Source organism: Opisthorchis viverrini (genome assembly GCF_000715545.1).
Source record: "Opisthorchis viverrini unplaced genomic scaffold opera_v5_165, whole genome shotgun sequence".
Taxonomy (NCBI): Eukaryota; Metazoa; Platyhelminthes; class Trematoda; order Opisthorchiida; family Opisthorchiidae; genus Opisthorchis; species Opisthorchis viverrini.
The window spans coordinates 216,091-235,326 of record NW_008751822.1 but is presented as its reverse complement, the minus strand read 5'-3'; the positions used below and the strand labels follow the sequence as shown (position 1 = coordinate 235,326).

The window sequence follows — 19,236 nt, the reverse complement described above, 5'->3', positions numbered from 1 at the left end:
TATATATATATATATATATATATATATATATAAAGCGGGAGACTAGGATTTCTAGCAAGTTCCCCTCCGAAATCTTACCATAAATATCCTGCCTTTTGAAAGCAGTTAAACGTATCATGGTTGATATCCTTGAACTTCTAATCGGTTTTGATGTGAGCTTTGCTGTTTGATGTGGCACTTTCGTTATGCTACATGCTACCCGCTGAATCAGCTCTTTAAGAGTTATGGCATTTTAAGTGGATTTGTGACAATGAACCAGCCTTATAGACATTGGGGTTTTCTGGATGGAACAGGCGTTCCAGAATATGTCTTTCGTCAGACGTCACTAGAGATTAGCTTGTACTCTCGGTAGAAGTCAAGGCACAGCGAACACAAAATTGATCTATGGTTGATCGGTCGGATCACCCGAAAACCCGAGTTGCTGTTTAATGGAGGTTTGGTGAACCTCTGGTCGAGTTGCTGTTCTGATAACTGTAAATCTGTTTGGTCATGCGAATGGCCTCTGATGGCTTCTAAGCTGACCTTGTATACGCTGGTCACGTCATTGCCGTGACGCGCACACCTCGTCATTCTGTGTGTTTGCATCCACCCTCGTTTAGTTTGAAACATACCTCATTGGTTAGATACCGGTGACCGAATCACTGCTGACCAACCAATCGCATCAATAAAACAAAACTGCATTCAGGTTCCCATATAAGCAAGCCTGTGTTTTCGAAGCTGAGCACTCGGTTCTCTTTGCCTGCAGATCACAGTCCACTTGCACCCGACTGACGGATCACACTAGTGGGGAGTAGCACTTATGTTTAAAAGGACAATCACGTATGCGTGTATCCCCTATCTGTTGACAGAAATTCAGTCACTCATGGTTTCTGTTTCAGCGGGTTAAAAATTCGACTTATCCCCGCAGTCGAAACGAAAGGAAGCTGCACCGATTTTTCGAGAGAAATGCAGCATTCGGTCAATTAGTTGTATGCAGGCTTGTCCAGCTGTCATGAGTGAGCAGGTGTGTGCTACCATTCGCGATACTCAACATCAAACAGAAGTCATCTGACAAACTTTGCTATCCAGTTTTGAAAGAGGAACTGGTGGACGTTGTCTTGGTCGATAAAACAACAGGGATATGCCTGCTGATAGCATTTATGAAAATTTGTCCTGCTCAATCCTCTTCCGCCATATGATGCTGCCTACCCATCCAGTAATTTGAATTGGACATAACCGCGCAGAAGATCGTTGGTATTTTTGCTCACCAAACTTTCTAAAAACGTTTGCGCTTGACTATTCTCTCACCCGTTAGACTATGCTGATGCATTTGAAAGCAGTAACTGTGAGATACAGAAACCGTTTACTGAATAGGTGGGGCTGCCTTTCCAAAACCTCTCTGAAATTCGCTTTTAGTTCCACGTCAAATTAACGACCAGGTGTGACTACCTTAACCATGTTCTGCTGATGCACTTTAACAAAAAAAACTCAAGTGTGCAAATACTCACCAGGATTAATATGCCATTTGTTGTGAATTTATCGTTGCCGAAAAAATTGTGCAGTTTATCTGACCTTCAGAAAGTAATTATTATGCTCAACTACGAGCGCAAACAATCGAAAAATTATTCCGCTCAAAGTAGGTCAAGTCGGTTGCTGTGATCTATTCATCTGCAGGTGGATAAAGCGGCTAGCGGATTGAAATTCTGTTGCTTCGTAACCGAGTCTAAATAAAAGTACACTTTGGTTCAGCTGCGCATTTTAATAACTACCCGGAAACGATACACTCTCAGGACTGAAAACGCTGACCGATTTCCATCCAGCTCCCGGTTAGCATAATTCATTTTTATCTCTCCTTGCTCTCAGGATCTTGAGGTAAGTTTTCAGCAACCTTATGAGTAATATGTTACTTTATCCGTCTACCGGTTTTACCGGCATTTGTTCATATATATTCGTCTACCACACCACATGAGGGAACTCGTTCTGTATGTGATTTCGGTTACTTGTTGTTCACTGTCTGAAAGAAACAGGCATGCGTGTGTTAGCGACACTGGTGCAGAAAATGGATTGGGATGAACGATACCAGTGTGAACGACGAGGTGATATGAATTGCTGAACACAAAAGCTGATAACACTGAAACGTCCGCCGACACCGAGAAGTATGTTTGTCTAGCTCCCTAAAGAGTATGCTGTTAATTGTTTGGCTTCGGTTTGAATTGAGCCTGATGCCGGTAGTTCTAGATGGAAGAGTGGCGCTCAAGTTGGATTCACTTGGTTTGCAGCCATATTTGCTAAAGAGCGAATTGTGCAGTCCTTTCACTCGTGAGATCACACCGACGCTCTCTTAAGCAGTCATGAAAGTCGATTTAACCCTAGAATTTTAGAATAATCTTACGTTGGTTGCGGGTAATTTGGTTTAAGTGCTTCATCATGACAACCTATTTACATTTTATCAGAGACCGGTTTTTGATATGTCTACTTCCATGGTTTTCAAAGGAAATAGCCATTCTAAACACCTAGTTGAACTGATTCAGGGAAGGTGCTATTACTCCGACATTTTCCCGAACTTGCTGACCGGAATTTCATTCAAATCTGTATTGCGCTGGCCGATTAAATATGATGAGCGTGTTTGTGGCACAACACCGAAAAGGTGCGAGGGAGTGGCACCCGAACAACGCTTTCGGAGAATTGAACTCTGAGTTCTCCCTGTGGCATTATTCGCAAAGGGGAAACCGAATCGGCTCAAAGTACTGAACCGTAAGCGCATTCTAGAAACTAATTGCATACCACATGCCATGGAGTCTTTCGTGTTTCCACTGATATGATCTGAATATACACAAAAGGTTGTATTTAATGTTGTGACCCCGGAAACCTATTGGCAGTAAGCTTCGATTCGCTCCTGAACACTAACTCTGTTCAACACAATTACTGCATTTTCATCAGGGTACAGTCAGTCTTCCTCAACGCCGTTTCGAACCCTACATTGTTTGTTCAAGTCCGCCTGACTGTGATTGGTTCAGCTCCTGTTTCGTTGGTAGCTTTTGTCATGCAACCTCTTTGTTTGCGTTACCCCGACTTTTTTATACCAATAAATGGCTGAATTCGTCGAATTCAATCTTTTGAAAATGAAAGCCCGTTCAAAGTTTGATGGGCACGAGGGTATCGTGACAACTTATGAGTGCATATAATTATGTAAAATATCTACCTGTTTTGTATGTTTTGGGTTATGTAACGACAAAATGTACAAGTTAATGTAATAATTGTGCAACATTCCCACTCATTAGAGAAACTGCACGTGAAATCGAGCCCAGCAACAAAAAGGAAACAAATGGAAGAAAAAATAAACAGTTTTTTCATACAGTCACTGGAAAATACTTTGCAGTGCATCATACCCCTTAACATCCGACAGTCTAATCGCTTCCAACCATATAAGTGACGTTGGACAACTTGGAGTCCTCAGTGTAAATCACAGCAAAAGCTTACTGCCTTATCACAAAATTAGGTGTTCAATGTCTCGTGAATTAGTTCAGCCGCGTGACTCTATTTGCAGTTTATGGTGAAATTTCAATCCTGTTCGTACTACTTATAACTCCGCTGAGAAGATATAAATAGTTATGTCGCAGGCCCCCAAGAGTGGAACATTTTGTTTGGCCTATAGGGTTCGACCTGCAATAGAACTGAGTGTATTTTTTTGGCTCAGTGAAGTAAGCTACTTCCTGCTCAATTACCAGGGAATCACTCACGGAGGATTCGCATTTCGGAATAACGTAATCAAACTTTACCCGCCTTCAAACTGACATAGAGTGATAGTACTCTATACATATAGTAGAATTAGGGATTATCAAATCACCATCTTTCCCTGTGGACTTTCTTAGATGGACATTCATTTCTGTCGCATCGAGGTACACCCAGGAAACCTCGCATGTAGTGAGTGATGGCACGTGCGGTTTTCGGTATAAACCGGAGAGAAAGACCGGATGGCGGACAGGAGGGGGAGGATTTAAAGCCATCAACGTGTTTGAATGGTGGATAGTAATTACCAGACGGATAAACCTGAACATTTGGGAACCACACTGCATGCGAAAGGTCGCCTGGTGACCTCACCACTCATTGGGCATTCACTCACTCACTATGCATACGTGATATAGTATAAAAAATTCAGTCAAGGGCAAGGCGACGCAATGCAATACAATATGGTACATGCACATGCAATGCGCAGCTACCTACCCCCCCCCAAATCATCGGTGAACGAAACTGTGGCATCTACAACCACTGTACGACGAGTACGTGGTTATTACGGCTGACAGTGATGATGATGATGGCATGCACACAAAATAGTTGCGAGATAGTAATGATGGAAATTAAACTGTAGAGTGTGAACCCGATCAAATGTTCAACGTACTTGCAACACCTTGCAACATTCTCATCAAGAGGTAAGTAGGAGTCGAAACCAAGTTAGTCGCTCGAATTTACCAGTTTTCATGTGTACGACCTCCTGTAAGAAGCAGACGGATTTCACATGTTCACCAGGCACTTGAATTTGGCAATTACCGAAAACGGTGATGTGTCTTCATCACATCGTCAGCATCAGCATCATCTTGTCATCATAACCGCGGGAACGCCATTGGAGACAACAACATCAATGTTGACAATGAAAGCTCACTGCAATCACAATGCTTATTGAATTAATCGTAAGGCATCCTAGTAGGACGGGGAAGTGATCTCGTTCGAGCCTACTGTAGCACAATGAACTCTTTAGTTGAGAAGGCTTGTGTAGAGTCAGTAAGCTTATCGATGAGCAAAGCTCCACCTTTTGCAAGAAAACAAGCAAACCTGTTATTAGGTAGGGATTTTAGGGAATTACCATTCTGTTTACCTCAGAACGTGACCATCCACTTAGCTTGACAAAGGTTTTGTGACTGAATTTAATGGTCGTTTCTAAACCTGAAGTGATTCCCTTATTGGTTCCAACGTTTATTTGAGTTGGTCTACCCCAAGGTTACTAAATTGTAGACGTGTATACGTTTAGGAAGCATTCTTGTTGTTATTTGTTTCTACGGTTGGCTATGCTAGCAAAACTTACCAGTGTTTTCAGCAACTTGTGTGATTTTACGGAGGCAGTGGCTCACTAATGAATAATTTCTCTCGTGGCTTTCAGATGTCTAACCATGAGTGAGCCGTATTTGGGCATTAAATTTATTGTGGCCAACCGATACACCTACAAGGATAAAGCTGGTTTCGCAATTCGACAACAATAAAAAGCAAATTGACGGACCTACCTCCTCGTCCTCGATCAACGGAAGTTTCATCAAAACCAAACACACTTTGACCCCTATACCATGTCAAGGATGCCATTGTCACCTTGGAGGGCAACTGAAAACCTGGCTGAGTACGGTCTAGAGCAACTCGATCTCCATGATATCCATCAGAGGACCAACACTGGACCGTGACTGATGCAGATTTGGCAGCCGATATCCATGGCCGGACAGGGAGTATTCTAGACATGGCTAAAGCTGACCAATTTTGTCCCAAGATGTAGTTGTCCGAAATCATGTAAAGTAGGGACCTTCGTGACGGTAAGAGCTGAATTCAGTACCACAAGAATGCTCACTGGGTCCGCTGAGCAAATTAACACGAATATCATGTGTATCAGGGTTACAACGAGTGCACAAATTCTTGTGCCGAACTCCCAGTTCATCGCTCACAGCCTTTCTGGCAATGGCCAGATGACCTTGAAAAAGCCTTGACTGGGATGTTGGACACCTATTGATCTTATCGATCTCTATTCAAACTTGCGAAGGAATTCCTCATCGCCTGTAAAAATGGTAGGTTTTGTGCTATTACTTGTCAAATTTTAATCGCCTCTTTTCCATAATACGTTTAGCGGGAGTGCATTAGCGTGCACGTCGGGCAATCTGGTACACAGCTCGGGAATGCGAGTTGGGAATTAATGTGTCTAGAGCACGGTATTCAACCAGATGGCCAAATGCCTCAAGACTACACCGTTGGAGGCGGGGATGATTCTTTTATGTGTATGTTCAATGAAACTGGTGCAGGAAAATTTGTTCCGAGAGCTGTTTTTATTGATCTGGAGCCGACTGTCATTGACGAGATACGTACAGGAACTTACAGACAGCTATTCCACCCGGAGCAGCTTATTAGTGGCAAGGAGGATGCGGCTAACAATTATGCACGAGGGCATTACACCATAGGCAAAGAGATCGTGGATCTGGTGCTTGACAGAGTACGGAAATGCGCCGATTTGTGCAACGGATTGCAAGGATTCCTCGTGTTTCACTCATTTGGTGGTGGTACTGGGTCTGGTTTCACATCTCTGCTAATGGAACGTCTATGCATTGACTATGGAAAGAGAACGAAATTGGAGATAGCCGTCTATCCTGCTCCACAAATCTCCACGTGTGTTGTCGAACCGTACAACGCGATTCTAAACACACATACCACCCTAGACCTGACAGACTGCGCATTTATGGTGGATAACGAGGCGGTGTATGACGTATGCCGGTAAGTTCGTGACTTTTCAAAAAGCATCGAATTACCTATATTTTTGTACAACTAGGCGGAATTTGGATATTGAACGACCAACTTACACCAATGTCAATAGAATAGTATCACAGGCTCTAAGTTCAATCACCGCATCCCTACGGTTCGATGGATCATTGAATGTGGATTTAATGGAATTCCAAACAAACTTGGTCCCTTATCCGCGCATACACTTCCCAATGTGCTGCTATGCTCCCGCGATTTCCGCTGAGAAAGCCTATCACCAGAATCTGGACGTACAAGATATCACAAACCAATGTTTTGAACCCGCTAACCAGTTTGTCAAATGTGATCCTAGACATGGGAAGTACATGGCATGCTGCTTGCTCTTTCGTGGTGACGTTGTGCCAAAAGATGTTAACGCAGCCATTGCAACTATCAAAAGCAAACGCACAATACAGTTTGTGGATTGGTGCCCGACCGGTTTCAAGGTGGGCATCAATTTTCAGCCACCTACAGCTGTACCTGGAGGAGATCTGGCCAAGGTACAACGAGCTGTGTGTATGCTAAGCAATACAACAGCAATCGCTGAAGCATGGGTCCGATTGGACCATAAATTCGATTTGATGTTCGCTAAGCGAGCTTTTGTCCACTGGTATGTTGGTGAGGGGATGGAGGAGGGAGAATTTTCTGAGGCGCGAGAGAACTTGGCGGCATTGGAGAAGGATTATGAAGAGGTAGGTACGGACAGTGGTGAGGCGGAATCCGAATTAGAACAAGAGGAATTCTAAACGGAGAATGAAATACAAATGTTTATATCTCCAAATTTCCCGCTTTATTTTCGTCGGGATGCTATGCCATTTCGACCAGTTCCGACGCTGTTGTCCACTTCTACATGAGGTTAGAATGCTGGACAGTGTTGTTTTCCTGTTATCCAAACATTCAGGCGCAAACTTCTGATAGACCTTCTTCGGAGCGAAGTGTAAAATGAACGTGCTGTTTAATACGCAGGCGCGTATTAGAAATGTGTGAATCTGAACACATCAGTTACGTTTTCACGTAATTGTCAGATTCAACTTTACCCTGCGCTCTATTACGACTCTCGAGTGAGAAGCCTGTAATAGATTCTAACGTCACCTGTAATATGACAGGTTCTGCACACACCTTTCTTCTGCTTTTATTTCCTCACTGGCTCTTTGGGATCGGGGTAGTTGCCAGGATCTCCTTCGTCAGTAGCCTTCAATCAGATGTAGCATTTTCAGACCCAGGATGGCTTAGGTTGCAGTATAATCAAATGAGGTTCCAACTGACATCGCAGTGAGATCATAGATGAACGAAGAAATTTGAGAAAGGCAGCCATTAGTAAAGTGCTGTTTCCACTGCCGGCTCGATAGATGAACAGATAAACGTTTTAGAATGATGAATAAGTTAATCTGCAGTTGACCTTTACCCCCGGAAATAGACCATGCTCCTTAACCAAGACCACTTTGCTGCGGTCCCGCACGATTTAGATAGGAACCAGTCATAATTTCCAAAAAACGCCATTACACGTTCTCTTGAGAAGCAACTTTAAGACCAGAATTCAAATCTCATTAGACAAATTTTCCTGTATTTCGACGTCAAGTGGGAACCGAATTACTCACAGTACAGACAGGTTTGCCCATTGGGTGTTTTGGGACATTGAAACCTGCTTTCATGTGGACTTGAGCCTTTCATGTAAAAGGAAGTGGGAATGGCGATTAACATTTACACTTCAGAATACTGGTCAGTAACAGCCACCCGCGCGTTCGAGGTGGGAAGTCATAATGGTTCTTCATAAAGTGAGAGGAACTCAGGAATCTCAGACCACAACTCGGTATAGGCAGATCAATGCACGGCATGGGTAACGTTTCAAATGGCCAACTCAATTGCTAACTCAATTCTCTAAGAGTAGCAAAATCGACGTCGGAGTATTAATGGTATCCAACAGGTGCTCCGAAGTCCGTTAGATGTGAATACGAAGGATGAAGAGGCTCCTTTGGTTGTCCAGAAAGTACACGTAGCACGCGATCGATGTATCGGAAAGTCATACCTTAGGGGGGTGGGCTGCTGTAGAAAACAATTGTTTGGTAGGAAACCAACGTCCTGTCCTGTGTTTACACACACACACACACACCTGCGTTCTTTTCATGCAGATAAGCAGCACAACGAGCTCACCAAACACGTGTACAGGTATTTATCGACTCATTACTTGGTCGTTAATCGCTTTGTCGTCGGCTGTTTATCCATTCTGTGCGCATCAATAGTAATCATATAGCAGTTTGAGGGCTTACAAATTAGTGTTCTGATCTTGGTAGGACAAGTTGATGTATGTGATGTGGGGCATGTCAGAGGGTTTCGTTTGCTATCGGAAAATGAAAGCAATACAAAACAGATCAATTCACATCGAAGAAGATTTTATGGTACGTTATTTGAATTTCGAGTTGGGTGAACTTCATTTGGATGCACGCAATGAGATCACACTGGCCCCCAAGATTGGGACAATTCGTCACCATTTGTTTTTATTTTTCTGACCAGCAGTTAGGGGAACTGATATCTTCACATCACAGTTTCTCGCCCCCTGCTGTTCAACTAACGTTCAACTAACGTTTGCTTCTCAGTACTCCTGATTAAAAAATTGCACCATACATAAGTACTGAGGTGAACACATTCGGAAGCTCGAGGGGGGTTAGTAAAGGGGTCTTGATCCGCCCATAGCAGAGACTTATAAACCGTGATTGAAGTGAAAACTGTAGTTACAAAGGTGTATTGTAGCTTGAAGCTAACACCAAAATAAAGCTGGAAAATGAATTATGCAAACAGGCTATTCATCCGTTTCGAATTCTGAAGAAGTCACATTGTGAGGTGTGATGGATTTCACACTTACCTTTAACTAACCGAAACGGAATTCTGCACTTCTTAGAACGCGACATGATGTCCTTGAAGTTCCACTAGTGGAAAATCAAGCCTGGTTTAAAGTCTGATCAACATTTCACGAAGTCTCTGAAAATCTGGGCTAGTATATTTTTTCGTCACGTCAGAAAACGTTTTCTTTTCAGTAGCCTTCCTTCGGTTACACCAAAATACACCTTTTATACGCCACAAACGATCATCCCATCCCAACACTGTAGATTTCCCATCGTAGAGTTTCGCTCCGTTTTCCACAGCGTGTAGGTGTCCCTGACTGTGTGGTTTGATGTGGAGTAGGCGGATATACTGGGCACCTGACTGATAGTTGTACGGAGAATTTTACGTGATCCGGCCCTACTGAAGTACATACAACTGAAGCACAGGCCACCCTGACGTGGCTGATGACCGGTCGTTTTCAAAGTAAGTGTCGCTGGCATTCATGAGGGCACGACGCTGACAAAATGTACCTGTCTTTTTTCGTCTGTTTTGGCGCACAGCAACCCGAGTATGCCAGACTGACTACAGCAGATAACGGGCTCATTTTGGCCGGCATTAAAGGCCATTGATTAAAAGTGCATATTTGTTGGCTTGACAAGGTTCAAGCAAGTCTTCATTCTACAGGCTGCGTAAGGTACTTCAGGTTTCTTCCGAGAATGTAACAATTCGCGCACTTACCGATGCTTCAAGTAATTTGTTTGACCACTTTTGTGCTATATTCGCGAGGTTGGTTCATTCTCCAGTCACATCCAACCAAGTGCGTCAAAATTATACGTGAGGTGAAGGATCATCCTGTCAGACCAAGCAATAACAGGGAGAGCGCGGAATAGCGACCACATACTGAACGAACGGTTAGTCGTAGGCGACACCCATGCCCATGTTCAGCTTTCGTAGGTTCGATCGATGTATAGAAAAGCTCAACGTTAGCTTTGAACCAAACAGATATCCAAAATGTGAAAAGTAATGTAAAACCCACGACTAGGGAAATCAACATATTGAGAAAGGTGAGTGAAACAGGAAAAACTGTCTTCAATCAATTGGAAAAAGTTTGGAACCGATTGAGGAAAGGAAAAACTGTCGCTCGATGGAGACTACTGGTAGATAGTGGATACCTGTTTCCAAACTCATATCACTTCAAACCAAACCCGACGTCACCTGTGGTGTTCTTCGAAAGATCGTGATAAAGGATTATATAGATGGGCAACTACCTCTCTCACATCAAGTGACTGTCTGCTTCCCTGGCATCCAATTCGGTAACGCGGACTTTTGATCCATATTTCGACCAATCAGCCTCATATTGTAATGCATGTGTCCCGTTTATGCTTATCTTATTTGGCTGGTGAACAAAATTTGGATTCGAGTGAAGCTTAGGCCGAGAGGTAGACGCAAAAACCACTGAAATATCACTGAAACAGCATGCTGTAAACTAAATCCGGTTTACGTCTAAAAGTTTTGCTGCCTCTTTTCATCGTCAGGATCACTTCCTTCAACAGATCGAAAACGAAAAGTACGTATTCCATATTGTCCAAAAAACAATTAGTTGGATTATAAAGATATAGGGATCGTTGTTGTAAAACACTCTTCCGTAGCTCTCAATACATTGCTTTTAAGACGCATGCACGCACAAAAAAGCCATGCACAGTTATGCACCTTGGACGCATTTAGTTGCTTCCGACCCGAATGTGTTTTTTCGGCACAAGCAATATTCTGACCAAGGCTATGTGCTGCCCATGTAGACAGACATGTACAGCAGGTTTAGCGAGTCACTGAAAACGATGCACACGGCATCAACTTACACGGGGTCATCAGGGGCCGTTCGCAAGACCAAAGGTCAACACAATTGAGGCCTAAACGTATAAATTTTTGTGTGTGGGAGGAATGGGTGGAATTTGAAGATTATCTGGGGTAGGTATAATTGTGCAGCCTAATCAGCCGACTAGTTCTGGGTCCGCAGTGCCTTAATTTTTAGGGAGAGGATGAGATTTACCCAATACATTAAAGAAGCACATGACGATCGCCATGAGGACAGGATATTCTGGAGAAGCTCTTGAACCCACGCGCCACCTAGAGTTCTGTTGTTGGTTACTTGACACGTGTCTGGAAAATATTTAGGTCACACTTTTAACCGCTTCAGCAACACATCGAAAGTGACATATCAGCAAGTGAATCCCATACCACAATCAATTCGGAGTTCAGAGGGATTAACCATGCTACCTTTCAATAGGTCATAAGGATAGGAAGGGTTCACGGTTAGATCCCTCTCGTGGAGTGTGGTGTGCAATACAACGATACAGCATTTCAAGCCTTAACACAGTGGATTTTAAGTTGAAAGAAGAGACCTGATCTGGACATCTAGATGGTAATTGCGGTTGATACTGGCGTCAGCATTATAATTTTTGATAACACGTGAAAAGCGAAATGACGTGACGCAAAGCGATATTGATGTATTTCGCGAAACCATTCTGACAATAGTAGTCAACTGTGGGCAAAAAGATATCACATATACCAACAGAGCCACGCCAAACTACTATTCTTTATCTCGTAAGACAGTGGAAGTGAAGTACGGTGCGGCTAGAGAAAATAAAGCCCCTAAAGATCAAGTAACTCAAGTATTTTGTGGAAGTACAGACAATAAAAGACCGACAGCGGTTGCAATAGGCAGGCATAAATTCCGTTGATTTACTACACATTTTCCGTACATAAGATACTTCTTAATTTACGTAGATGGAACCTTCTTTATCAAGGATTTAGTCATTCGACATGAGTAGGGTGATAGTTACCCAGGAAGAAAGAATGCCCATATCGTTGATACTCCTTTGCATCGAAAATGGCATAAGGTTTTCACTATTTGATGGATGTTGTGGGGTTTGCGGGATGTGTATCGTTCACATTCACATCACTCTCGTCTTCCTCCTGTCCTGGCGCAATTATTCTGGTGAATCTACACCAAAGGGGGTGAAGCACTGGACTCACGTTTTGCTCTTATTAGAGCTCATCAGCAGTGCATATCCAATAACTGTGTCGGGGTTTTCAGTAGTTGATTAATGTACTTGCCTGAAAATCGCATTTTTATCGTCCCGCCAGTTGACCAGGGTGTAGTCTGGTCATTCGAATGGAAGTTTCGATAAATCTTGCTTGAATGTGATTAGATAACCGGACTAGCCTGGGACCCAGTTCATTCGGATATACAAGTAAAGTTCACCAGAAACTGGTTTACGTGAGGACAGCCGTTGGGAAGACCATTCAGAATCGGAAAAGTGCCCCAAACACGTCAAAAATGACGATATATTACTTCGTCAGGATATGAGAGAGACTGAGCCTGACATCAATGAAGTGTGTTCCAATGCAACCATCTAATTTTTGCACAGGTTTCATAGTTGTGTGTAGAACTGTAAGAAAGAAGAAATTTTCCTCTTGATAAAGAAGAGGACGAATACCCTAAGGAAAACGTAACCCCTGATGATGCAGGTAGAGCTTTCAGCCTTGCAAAACGCTCCACTCCTGAGAAAATTTATTATTCGAAAGGCTGTTGGAGTGCACCATTGTCGGAATCCTTATCGAACGTTTGAAACGATCAAGAATCCACGACTTTTTGATAAATAAATGATTGCACATTGAATATTCTCAGCAAGTCCATGGTCGGTATAATACGAAAACAATGTTTTTGGGGATGTTTATTCGTCAAGATTTACCATCCACGCTATGTCTTATCATTGGGATCACAAGTAACGACTGTTACAAACCAGATGTTGTGTCTATGATGGTTCTGAATGATTGCGATGATTAAGGAATGACCCACAATTTGCATACCCACCTTGAAACAGGTGGATTAATTCCCCAGTGCGTCTTTCAGGTAACGCTATTCATTCGCTGACACTCCTCCACACGTCCTTTGCTCAAATTATTCTGAATCACTTGGCTGCCAATTGCCCAACCGCTTCTCTATAGTTGAGCTTCTGCCCAGCAAAATAAAGCAGAGTAAATCCTTATTAGATTCAAGATCCACATTGTGGCTTTCAACATTCGTATTCTGTGTCAAATAGGGCAACGGGTAGCTCTTGCTCACACTTTGTTCTCTCTGTTGACCGATGTGTGTTGTGTCTTCAAAACACGCGTACATTATCCCAGTTCTGTCTTGCACCTCAAACCGCTGAGAATTCCTCAGATTCCTTGCACCATGCCCTTCGGGTTTCCGGTGATCGTAATTTGTTGGTTTGTGGTGTTTACGGTGTCGGGATAGCCCTAGGGTCGAATGCGACTAGCTGGTTTGGATTCCAGTAAACAGCCGTCTTTGATTTTCTAAGTTGACTGATTCAATCAAGACCAATACACTTCGATGCGATAAACAGCGTTTCTTTTTTCTTATGTAAACATGCACAACTACAAAGGGAAATCCTGGGACAGAAATAAAGCCTCTATTGAGATTTGTCACGATTCTTTCGCTCAGCGAAAAGTACAGACCGTGATTCTGGCAGGTGGCATGAGTCGTAGATCAGCCGAGTATTTTCTGAGAAGGCCCATCTTGACGGCCGATTCGAGGTTGACGCTCATCGCACGAATGATAGGGGGCGACTTCTTCAGTTACGTGCTGATCATCGTCTCTTTCTAGCCAGCACGAATTTTCACCACAAGCGCTCCCAGTGTGATTTGGACGCCACAAAATGCAATCACCCATGGACTCAATAGGACTGTTTGACAATCAGCTACTTGCGGTAAGCTTCAATACTAGCTTGTTGTTCCTTCTGAGACATATCGGGTGATGCGTAGCCATTCTGTTGATTACCTGCAAGAGTATCTGTAGCTAAACAATGTTAAACTGATTTGGCCAAGAGGCTCTCAGACCTCAATGGGAGTAATGGTGATTTGAATAAAGACTGGAGAAAGGCGAACGAGATCATGATCAAAACCTTCAAGATTGTCTGATGAAAGATGCTCATACACCCCAATGGACACTGAATCAGCTCATTATCAGCAGCTTTGACTGAATCCAGAAAAACTATGTCAGCAACAAACGATGGTAAAGGTGCACACAGATCCCTTAAAAGCGGAATGCAGAAGGGCCAAAGGTTTGACAGAGAGCTCTGCTGGATCGCGAAAGTTCGGGAAGTGGAGAAGCGCTTTACAACAGAGAACGGTTTCTCCCCGTTCCAGTTAATCCGACCAAATGGTACGAGGAGGGTGAGCGTTGAGGAAACCATTACCGAAAAAGATGGGACCTCAATCCAGTCACAGGAGCGTTGTCTTGAAGGATGGGCTGAGAACCTGTAAGTTTTCAGTTGAGCCGATTGATTTGGTAGATATGTTCCTCTATCAGGGCAGCTGTGTAAGCGCCGGCGAACAGACAAAAGACCAAATCAATTCTTTGAGAAGGCCAGGGAATCGTTCGCCAAACTTCGACAGTTGTGGTACTGACGTGACATCAGCTAGACTGTCAAGGGTAGTGTACAGTGTCGCGGTCGGGTTCGTCCTGCTTTAAGAGTTGGAGAGGTGGCCGCTTCTTTTAGAAGATCTTTAGGGGCACTCTGAGTTTGATAATCAGTTCTTCCGAAAAATCAGTCTGGTCTGGTCAGGACATCAGTTCAGTGATGTTGAAGTACTTCGGGTACTGCTGATGGCTCCTCATCAGCTTGTTGGAAATAGAAGCGAGCACCTCAGTCCATTAACGGGCATATTAGGTTGTATTCCGCGGGATTCAACAAAAACACGCATGAAATTCATTATTTCATCTAATGGCTCATGAATAAATAGGGAAAACGATCTGGATGGCAGCGTTGTTAGCTGTAAGCCGTCTCGTACCGTATTCATGCATGGCCGATCATGGCTTGGTTTCAAAATCTCCAACGACCAGTGTGGCCGCTTGTGCTGCGGTGCATTCACCTTGTGCGATATTTGGAGTCCGCGAGCTGCAGTAACTGCTCACCAAATAGTTTCGTATGTTAGAAATAGTATATTGGTGGCAAACTTTTTCTCTCTACAAGGGTCTGCATTTCGTCCGATATTTACCTCTCAAGGCCTACAGGGTTATCATCCTTGTGGTACTTTTGATAACTTCGATGAACTATTAAAAGTACAGTTCATTTTTCTTAAAAAAAAACAATCAGCCCGAGAATAACAGGTTCTTTATTCTGTCTCAGTTGGAAAACATTCCTGTTTTGATGGCCCACGTCTGTAATGATGCTTCAGACCCATAGCCTGTCATCGTCAGACGGAATGTTTGTTTGTTCAGTCGGTTGAACAGGCAAGTAAACTGGGCGGCGATTGTATACTATTGATTTTCTGATGGAATGCATATTTTGGTCCCAGTGAAAGAGTCTCATACTGCGCACAATTCAGAACAGCTGAAAGCAAGTTTGTTACATATTCTTCTGGATAACAAGAGACTGTAAGCTACTGAATTTCTGCAGCATTTAGACAGAAAGTCACGCCGAAATTTATAACGGAAACTGGGTGTATCGTTAGAAAGCAGTATCGTATTTTCGTTTTTTACTCACTGTGTTGATTGCAATGCGTGCCTGAAGAAAAACAGGGAAATAACTCAGGATTATTATGCTTTGCGTCCTTTTCAAATTTATTGCGGCAAACTATTTGACATGCATATTCATGCCAGCCAAATTTCGGTATTTTCACACTAACTACGGACATAACCGAAAGGTACTAACTATGAAGGATTTGTAAGTGATCTAGTAGACAGGCGTTTCTATCAGTTGATGGGATGCTTCGGAGTTTGATCTACATATCGCCAGTGGATGTGTAATGTTACCATATAAAGCTAACAGCGATGGAACTCCGGTTGCAGATGCAATCCTGCCCCACTCGTGTTTCCAGTCGATGCCTGTGCGCTGGCGCAGACAAATATCCCGACACAACTGGTGACAGTGTCATTTCGCATCGTACACGAACCCGGCATTGTGACGGTTCCTCCATATGTGACCGTCAAAAGTACAAAATGTTCCAAAGTGAAACATTTCGACTTTTTTGGAAAAACAACAAATAACTGAGTAAAAATAGGGAACTACTGAGGAGCAGTGTACGAAATCCCATGCTTGGGACGGATTGGGAAGTCATCGTTTCAGAGGGGTTTGGTAAACAATCGGTGGATTTTTGGTTCACAGAAAGCGATCCCACCAAAGCCAACCACGAAGTCAGTCCTATAGTCAACACATAACCACAATATTACCTTTTTCCCTTCACTATCTGCGTCAGTGTTTTGTTGCTGCCCAAGGTCATCCAAGCAAAGTCGCGTGATTGGACGCTTCACTGCGTCGAGCAGAAATCAAGGTCAAACAAGAAATAGAGATAACGTGAGAAAAAAACGGTGAAATTAGCGGAATAGATAAATAACACTCGGCAAAGGGGAATTTTCGAAACTATATGCGGAGAACTTGTCACATAAGCGCATGGGTCACTTCCATTGGATGTGCATGGTAGTTAATGGTGGATACTCCTGCAGGTACAAGAAAATAGATCTGTTGTTCTGCACTTCTTGACCACTCCACTGAAGGCCCCATATTATCCTCTTACCCCAGAAAATATGCACTTTTAGTATGCGTGCTTTGGAGCTATCAAGGCCATTCTATTACAAACTTCAGTCGACTGCTCTAACTCAGTTGTTTCGGGCTTTCTCGTAGCGCCGCGTAACGCAACCAGTCATTTGGGTTCGTTTTTAACAGAACGGTTAGTCAATAGGGCCTAAAGTTGCGGAACCATTGTCCAGCTTGGGGACCACATTAGCTTGTCGCCATGCTGAGCGAGTTCCGAAATCCAGATATCATGGAGTTGGATGGAATACGCATAGCTTAATCAAAAGCCTATCGCCTTGCAGTTTAATTTGTCAAGGTCTGTCGCCTACGGATTGTATTCCGTGAGCACTCGCACATACGCAGTCACCGACTCAAAGCTTAACTGAAGACCATCTGTTATTCAGCTGAATAAAATTAATGCAAAAGGCTATTCGCTAAACTATTTTTGTGGGCAAGACGGCTTAGTGGTTGAAGCGCGAATTTACTGACCGAAGGTCCAAACCCGAACCTGGTGGTTCAAACCCGACCTCTGCCTCTCGACTTCCCCTGTCTAGGCTTAGGCAACCTGGCCGATCCCAGCCCTCGTTCAACCTTCTGGTTGCATGGCAGTTAGGGACCGAAAGGGTGCTACAGCTGAACGAAAGGCTATTGTTCAACGTGTTGCCGGGTCGGACACGTTTGTTTCAATCTTCAGGAGACACTTTCCAATATTTCGTCCGATTCCATAGAACTATCTACTGCTGGTTTCGTGCCACAAACCCATACTCAACTTTGCTCTGCAGCTAACCTTAACGGGTTAGTTTACAGTCCACTCTTGAATGCGGTTGTTTCAAACTAACGACACTTGAGGAGTTAGGTTTTGTTAATTCAGCCACCAGGATAGAAAGAAACTTTGCCGGCTGAATATATTGCTGAGGGCATCTTGGAAATGGAGGAGGGGCTTATAATCTTCATCGGAAATTGGGATTTGTTCGGGGGAAGGAGTTTGACGGAGGGAGTTCTACTGTTGTCCTTCCTAAATATTTATTTTTCACAGTTTGTAAGATCGTGCTCAGTTCTCCCGTTCCTGGTAATACATGTTCTTGGGAATATCAGAGACAGTATCTTGTTAGTAATTCGCCTTAGTACTCCCTTTTTAGTACGCTCTCGGAAACGGCTGGCGCATTCAGGGACACTATAGACGTGATTATATCATGAAAAAAGAATCATCCAAGATTCCGTCTGCTCTCACAATGTTGGAGTAGAGAAAGAGGGAAACAGTTGTTACGCATCGGAATGACAGCTAGCAGTGGTGTACTAAGCATCTATAGCTAACTCTTTTTCAGCTTCAGGTGGTGACAGGATGTGTAGAATTCACGATTACATCACTCCTTTGGATAGTGCTCTCGCTGTCCTTCGGTAAGCCCACAGATAAGGGGGTCATGTCAGAGTTTGAACTTCGGATATCTGACATGTGATGTGAGTGTCTATTAGTCCTAATCTAACAGCGCACGCTGAAAGCACTTGAATAATTGCGTCCGAACGGGTGAACGCGTTCACTCCTGAGCAGTGTGATTGGTTTGCTCTACTACTTGAAAGAAAACCAGTAGCCATCCCATGATGGCTGTCGGGTTCCCAGTCAGGTGGGACCATCTGAATCCTGCCGCACATGCTCAAACGTGAACACAGTGATAATTCAGTTGCGTCCAGCTTACGGTGCTAGATTGGTGATAACACGCTCGGCCGCTTATCAGGTATCCGGAATTCAAGTCCCGACACAGCCAAGGATATGCACCGCTGACGAGCTCTGGTACGAGAGAGACACACGGTTTCAGCGTTTTCCACCTTTGGTGTGAAATCACGAGAATAATTGCTCCAGGAGAGGAAGTCTACCCAAACGAAAGTGACGAACGTAAATCACAACGCATTTTAATCGAAAAGGACGATGCTTTCTGAGCCATTTTTGTCATCGGCTTCTACCAATTCCGAAAATTCCCATTTATAATAAGAACACAGATGGGTTGACGAACATGTTTTCGGCAAGGTCTTTTCAAGTCATACAATTGCAAAGGTTAAGAGAGCGGTATTTAACATATTTGAATGAGTATGGTGTAAATGGACAGGGAATCGAGTGAGATGACATTGGCTGCCTATCAAAGAACCATTAGTTCAGATCGCCAATAGGATGACTTGAGCTAGTCAGCTCGGGGGGTGTTGTAGTTTTGTGTTCAGCACACGGTGCATGTGTGGGGGGAGGTGAGTTGGACCATGGTAAGTATAACACACGAACAAAGCGTTTTTGCCGACAAAGGATCGGGTCGCGATGTCGTATGGC

At 43.6% G+C, this 19,236-nt stretch overlaps 2 protein-coding genes across 2 annotated transcripts in view; both read left to right on the top strand.

The window, feature by feature from the left end:
* The window catches only part of T265_07293 (hypothetical protein), a gene marked incomplete at both ends in the record, with an annotated part of 10,314 nt that extends 6,034 nt beyond the window's left edge, over positions 1-4,280 (top strand). The window contains 2 exons of the mRNA XM_009172780.1: positions 1,843-1,851; positions 4,125-4,280. Coding sequence (XP_009171044.1) covers positions 1,843-1,851; positions 4,125-4,280 — 165 coding nt within the window. The remainder of the gene's footprint in view (positions 1-1,842; positions 1,852-4,124) is intronic.
* Positions 4,281-5,556: 1,276 nt separating this feature from the next.
* Positions 5,557-7,637, top strand: T265_07292 (hypothetical protein; the record flags this gene model as incomplete). Its single annotated transcript, XM_009172779.1, has 3 exons — positions 5,557-5,801; positions 5,861-6,498; positions 6,554-7,637. 3 exons carry the CDS (start codon positions 5,799-5,801, stop codon positions 7,266-7,268), a joined length of 1,356 nt encoding a protein of 451 aa, XP_009171043.1.
* Between the last annotated feature and the right edge of the window lie 11,599 nt (positions 7,638-19,236).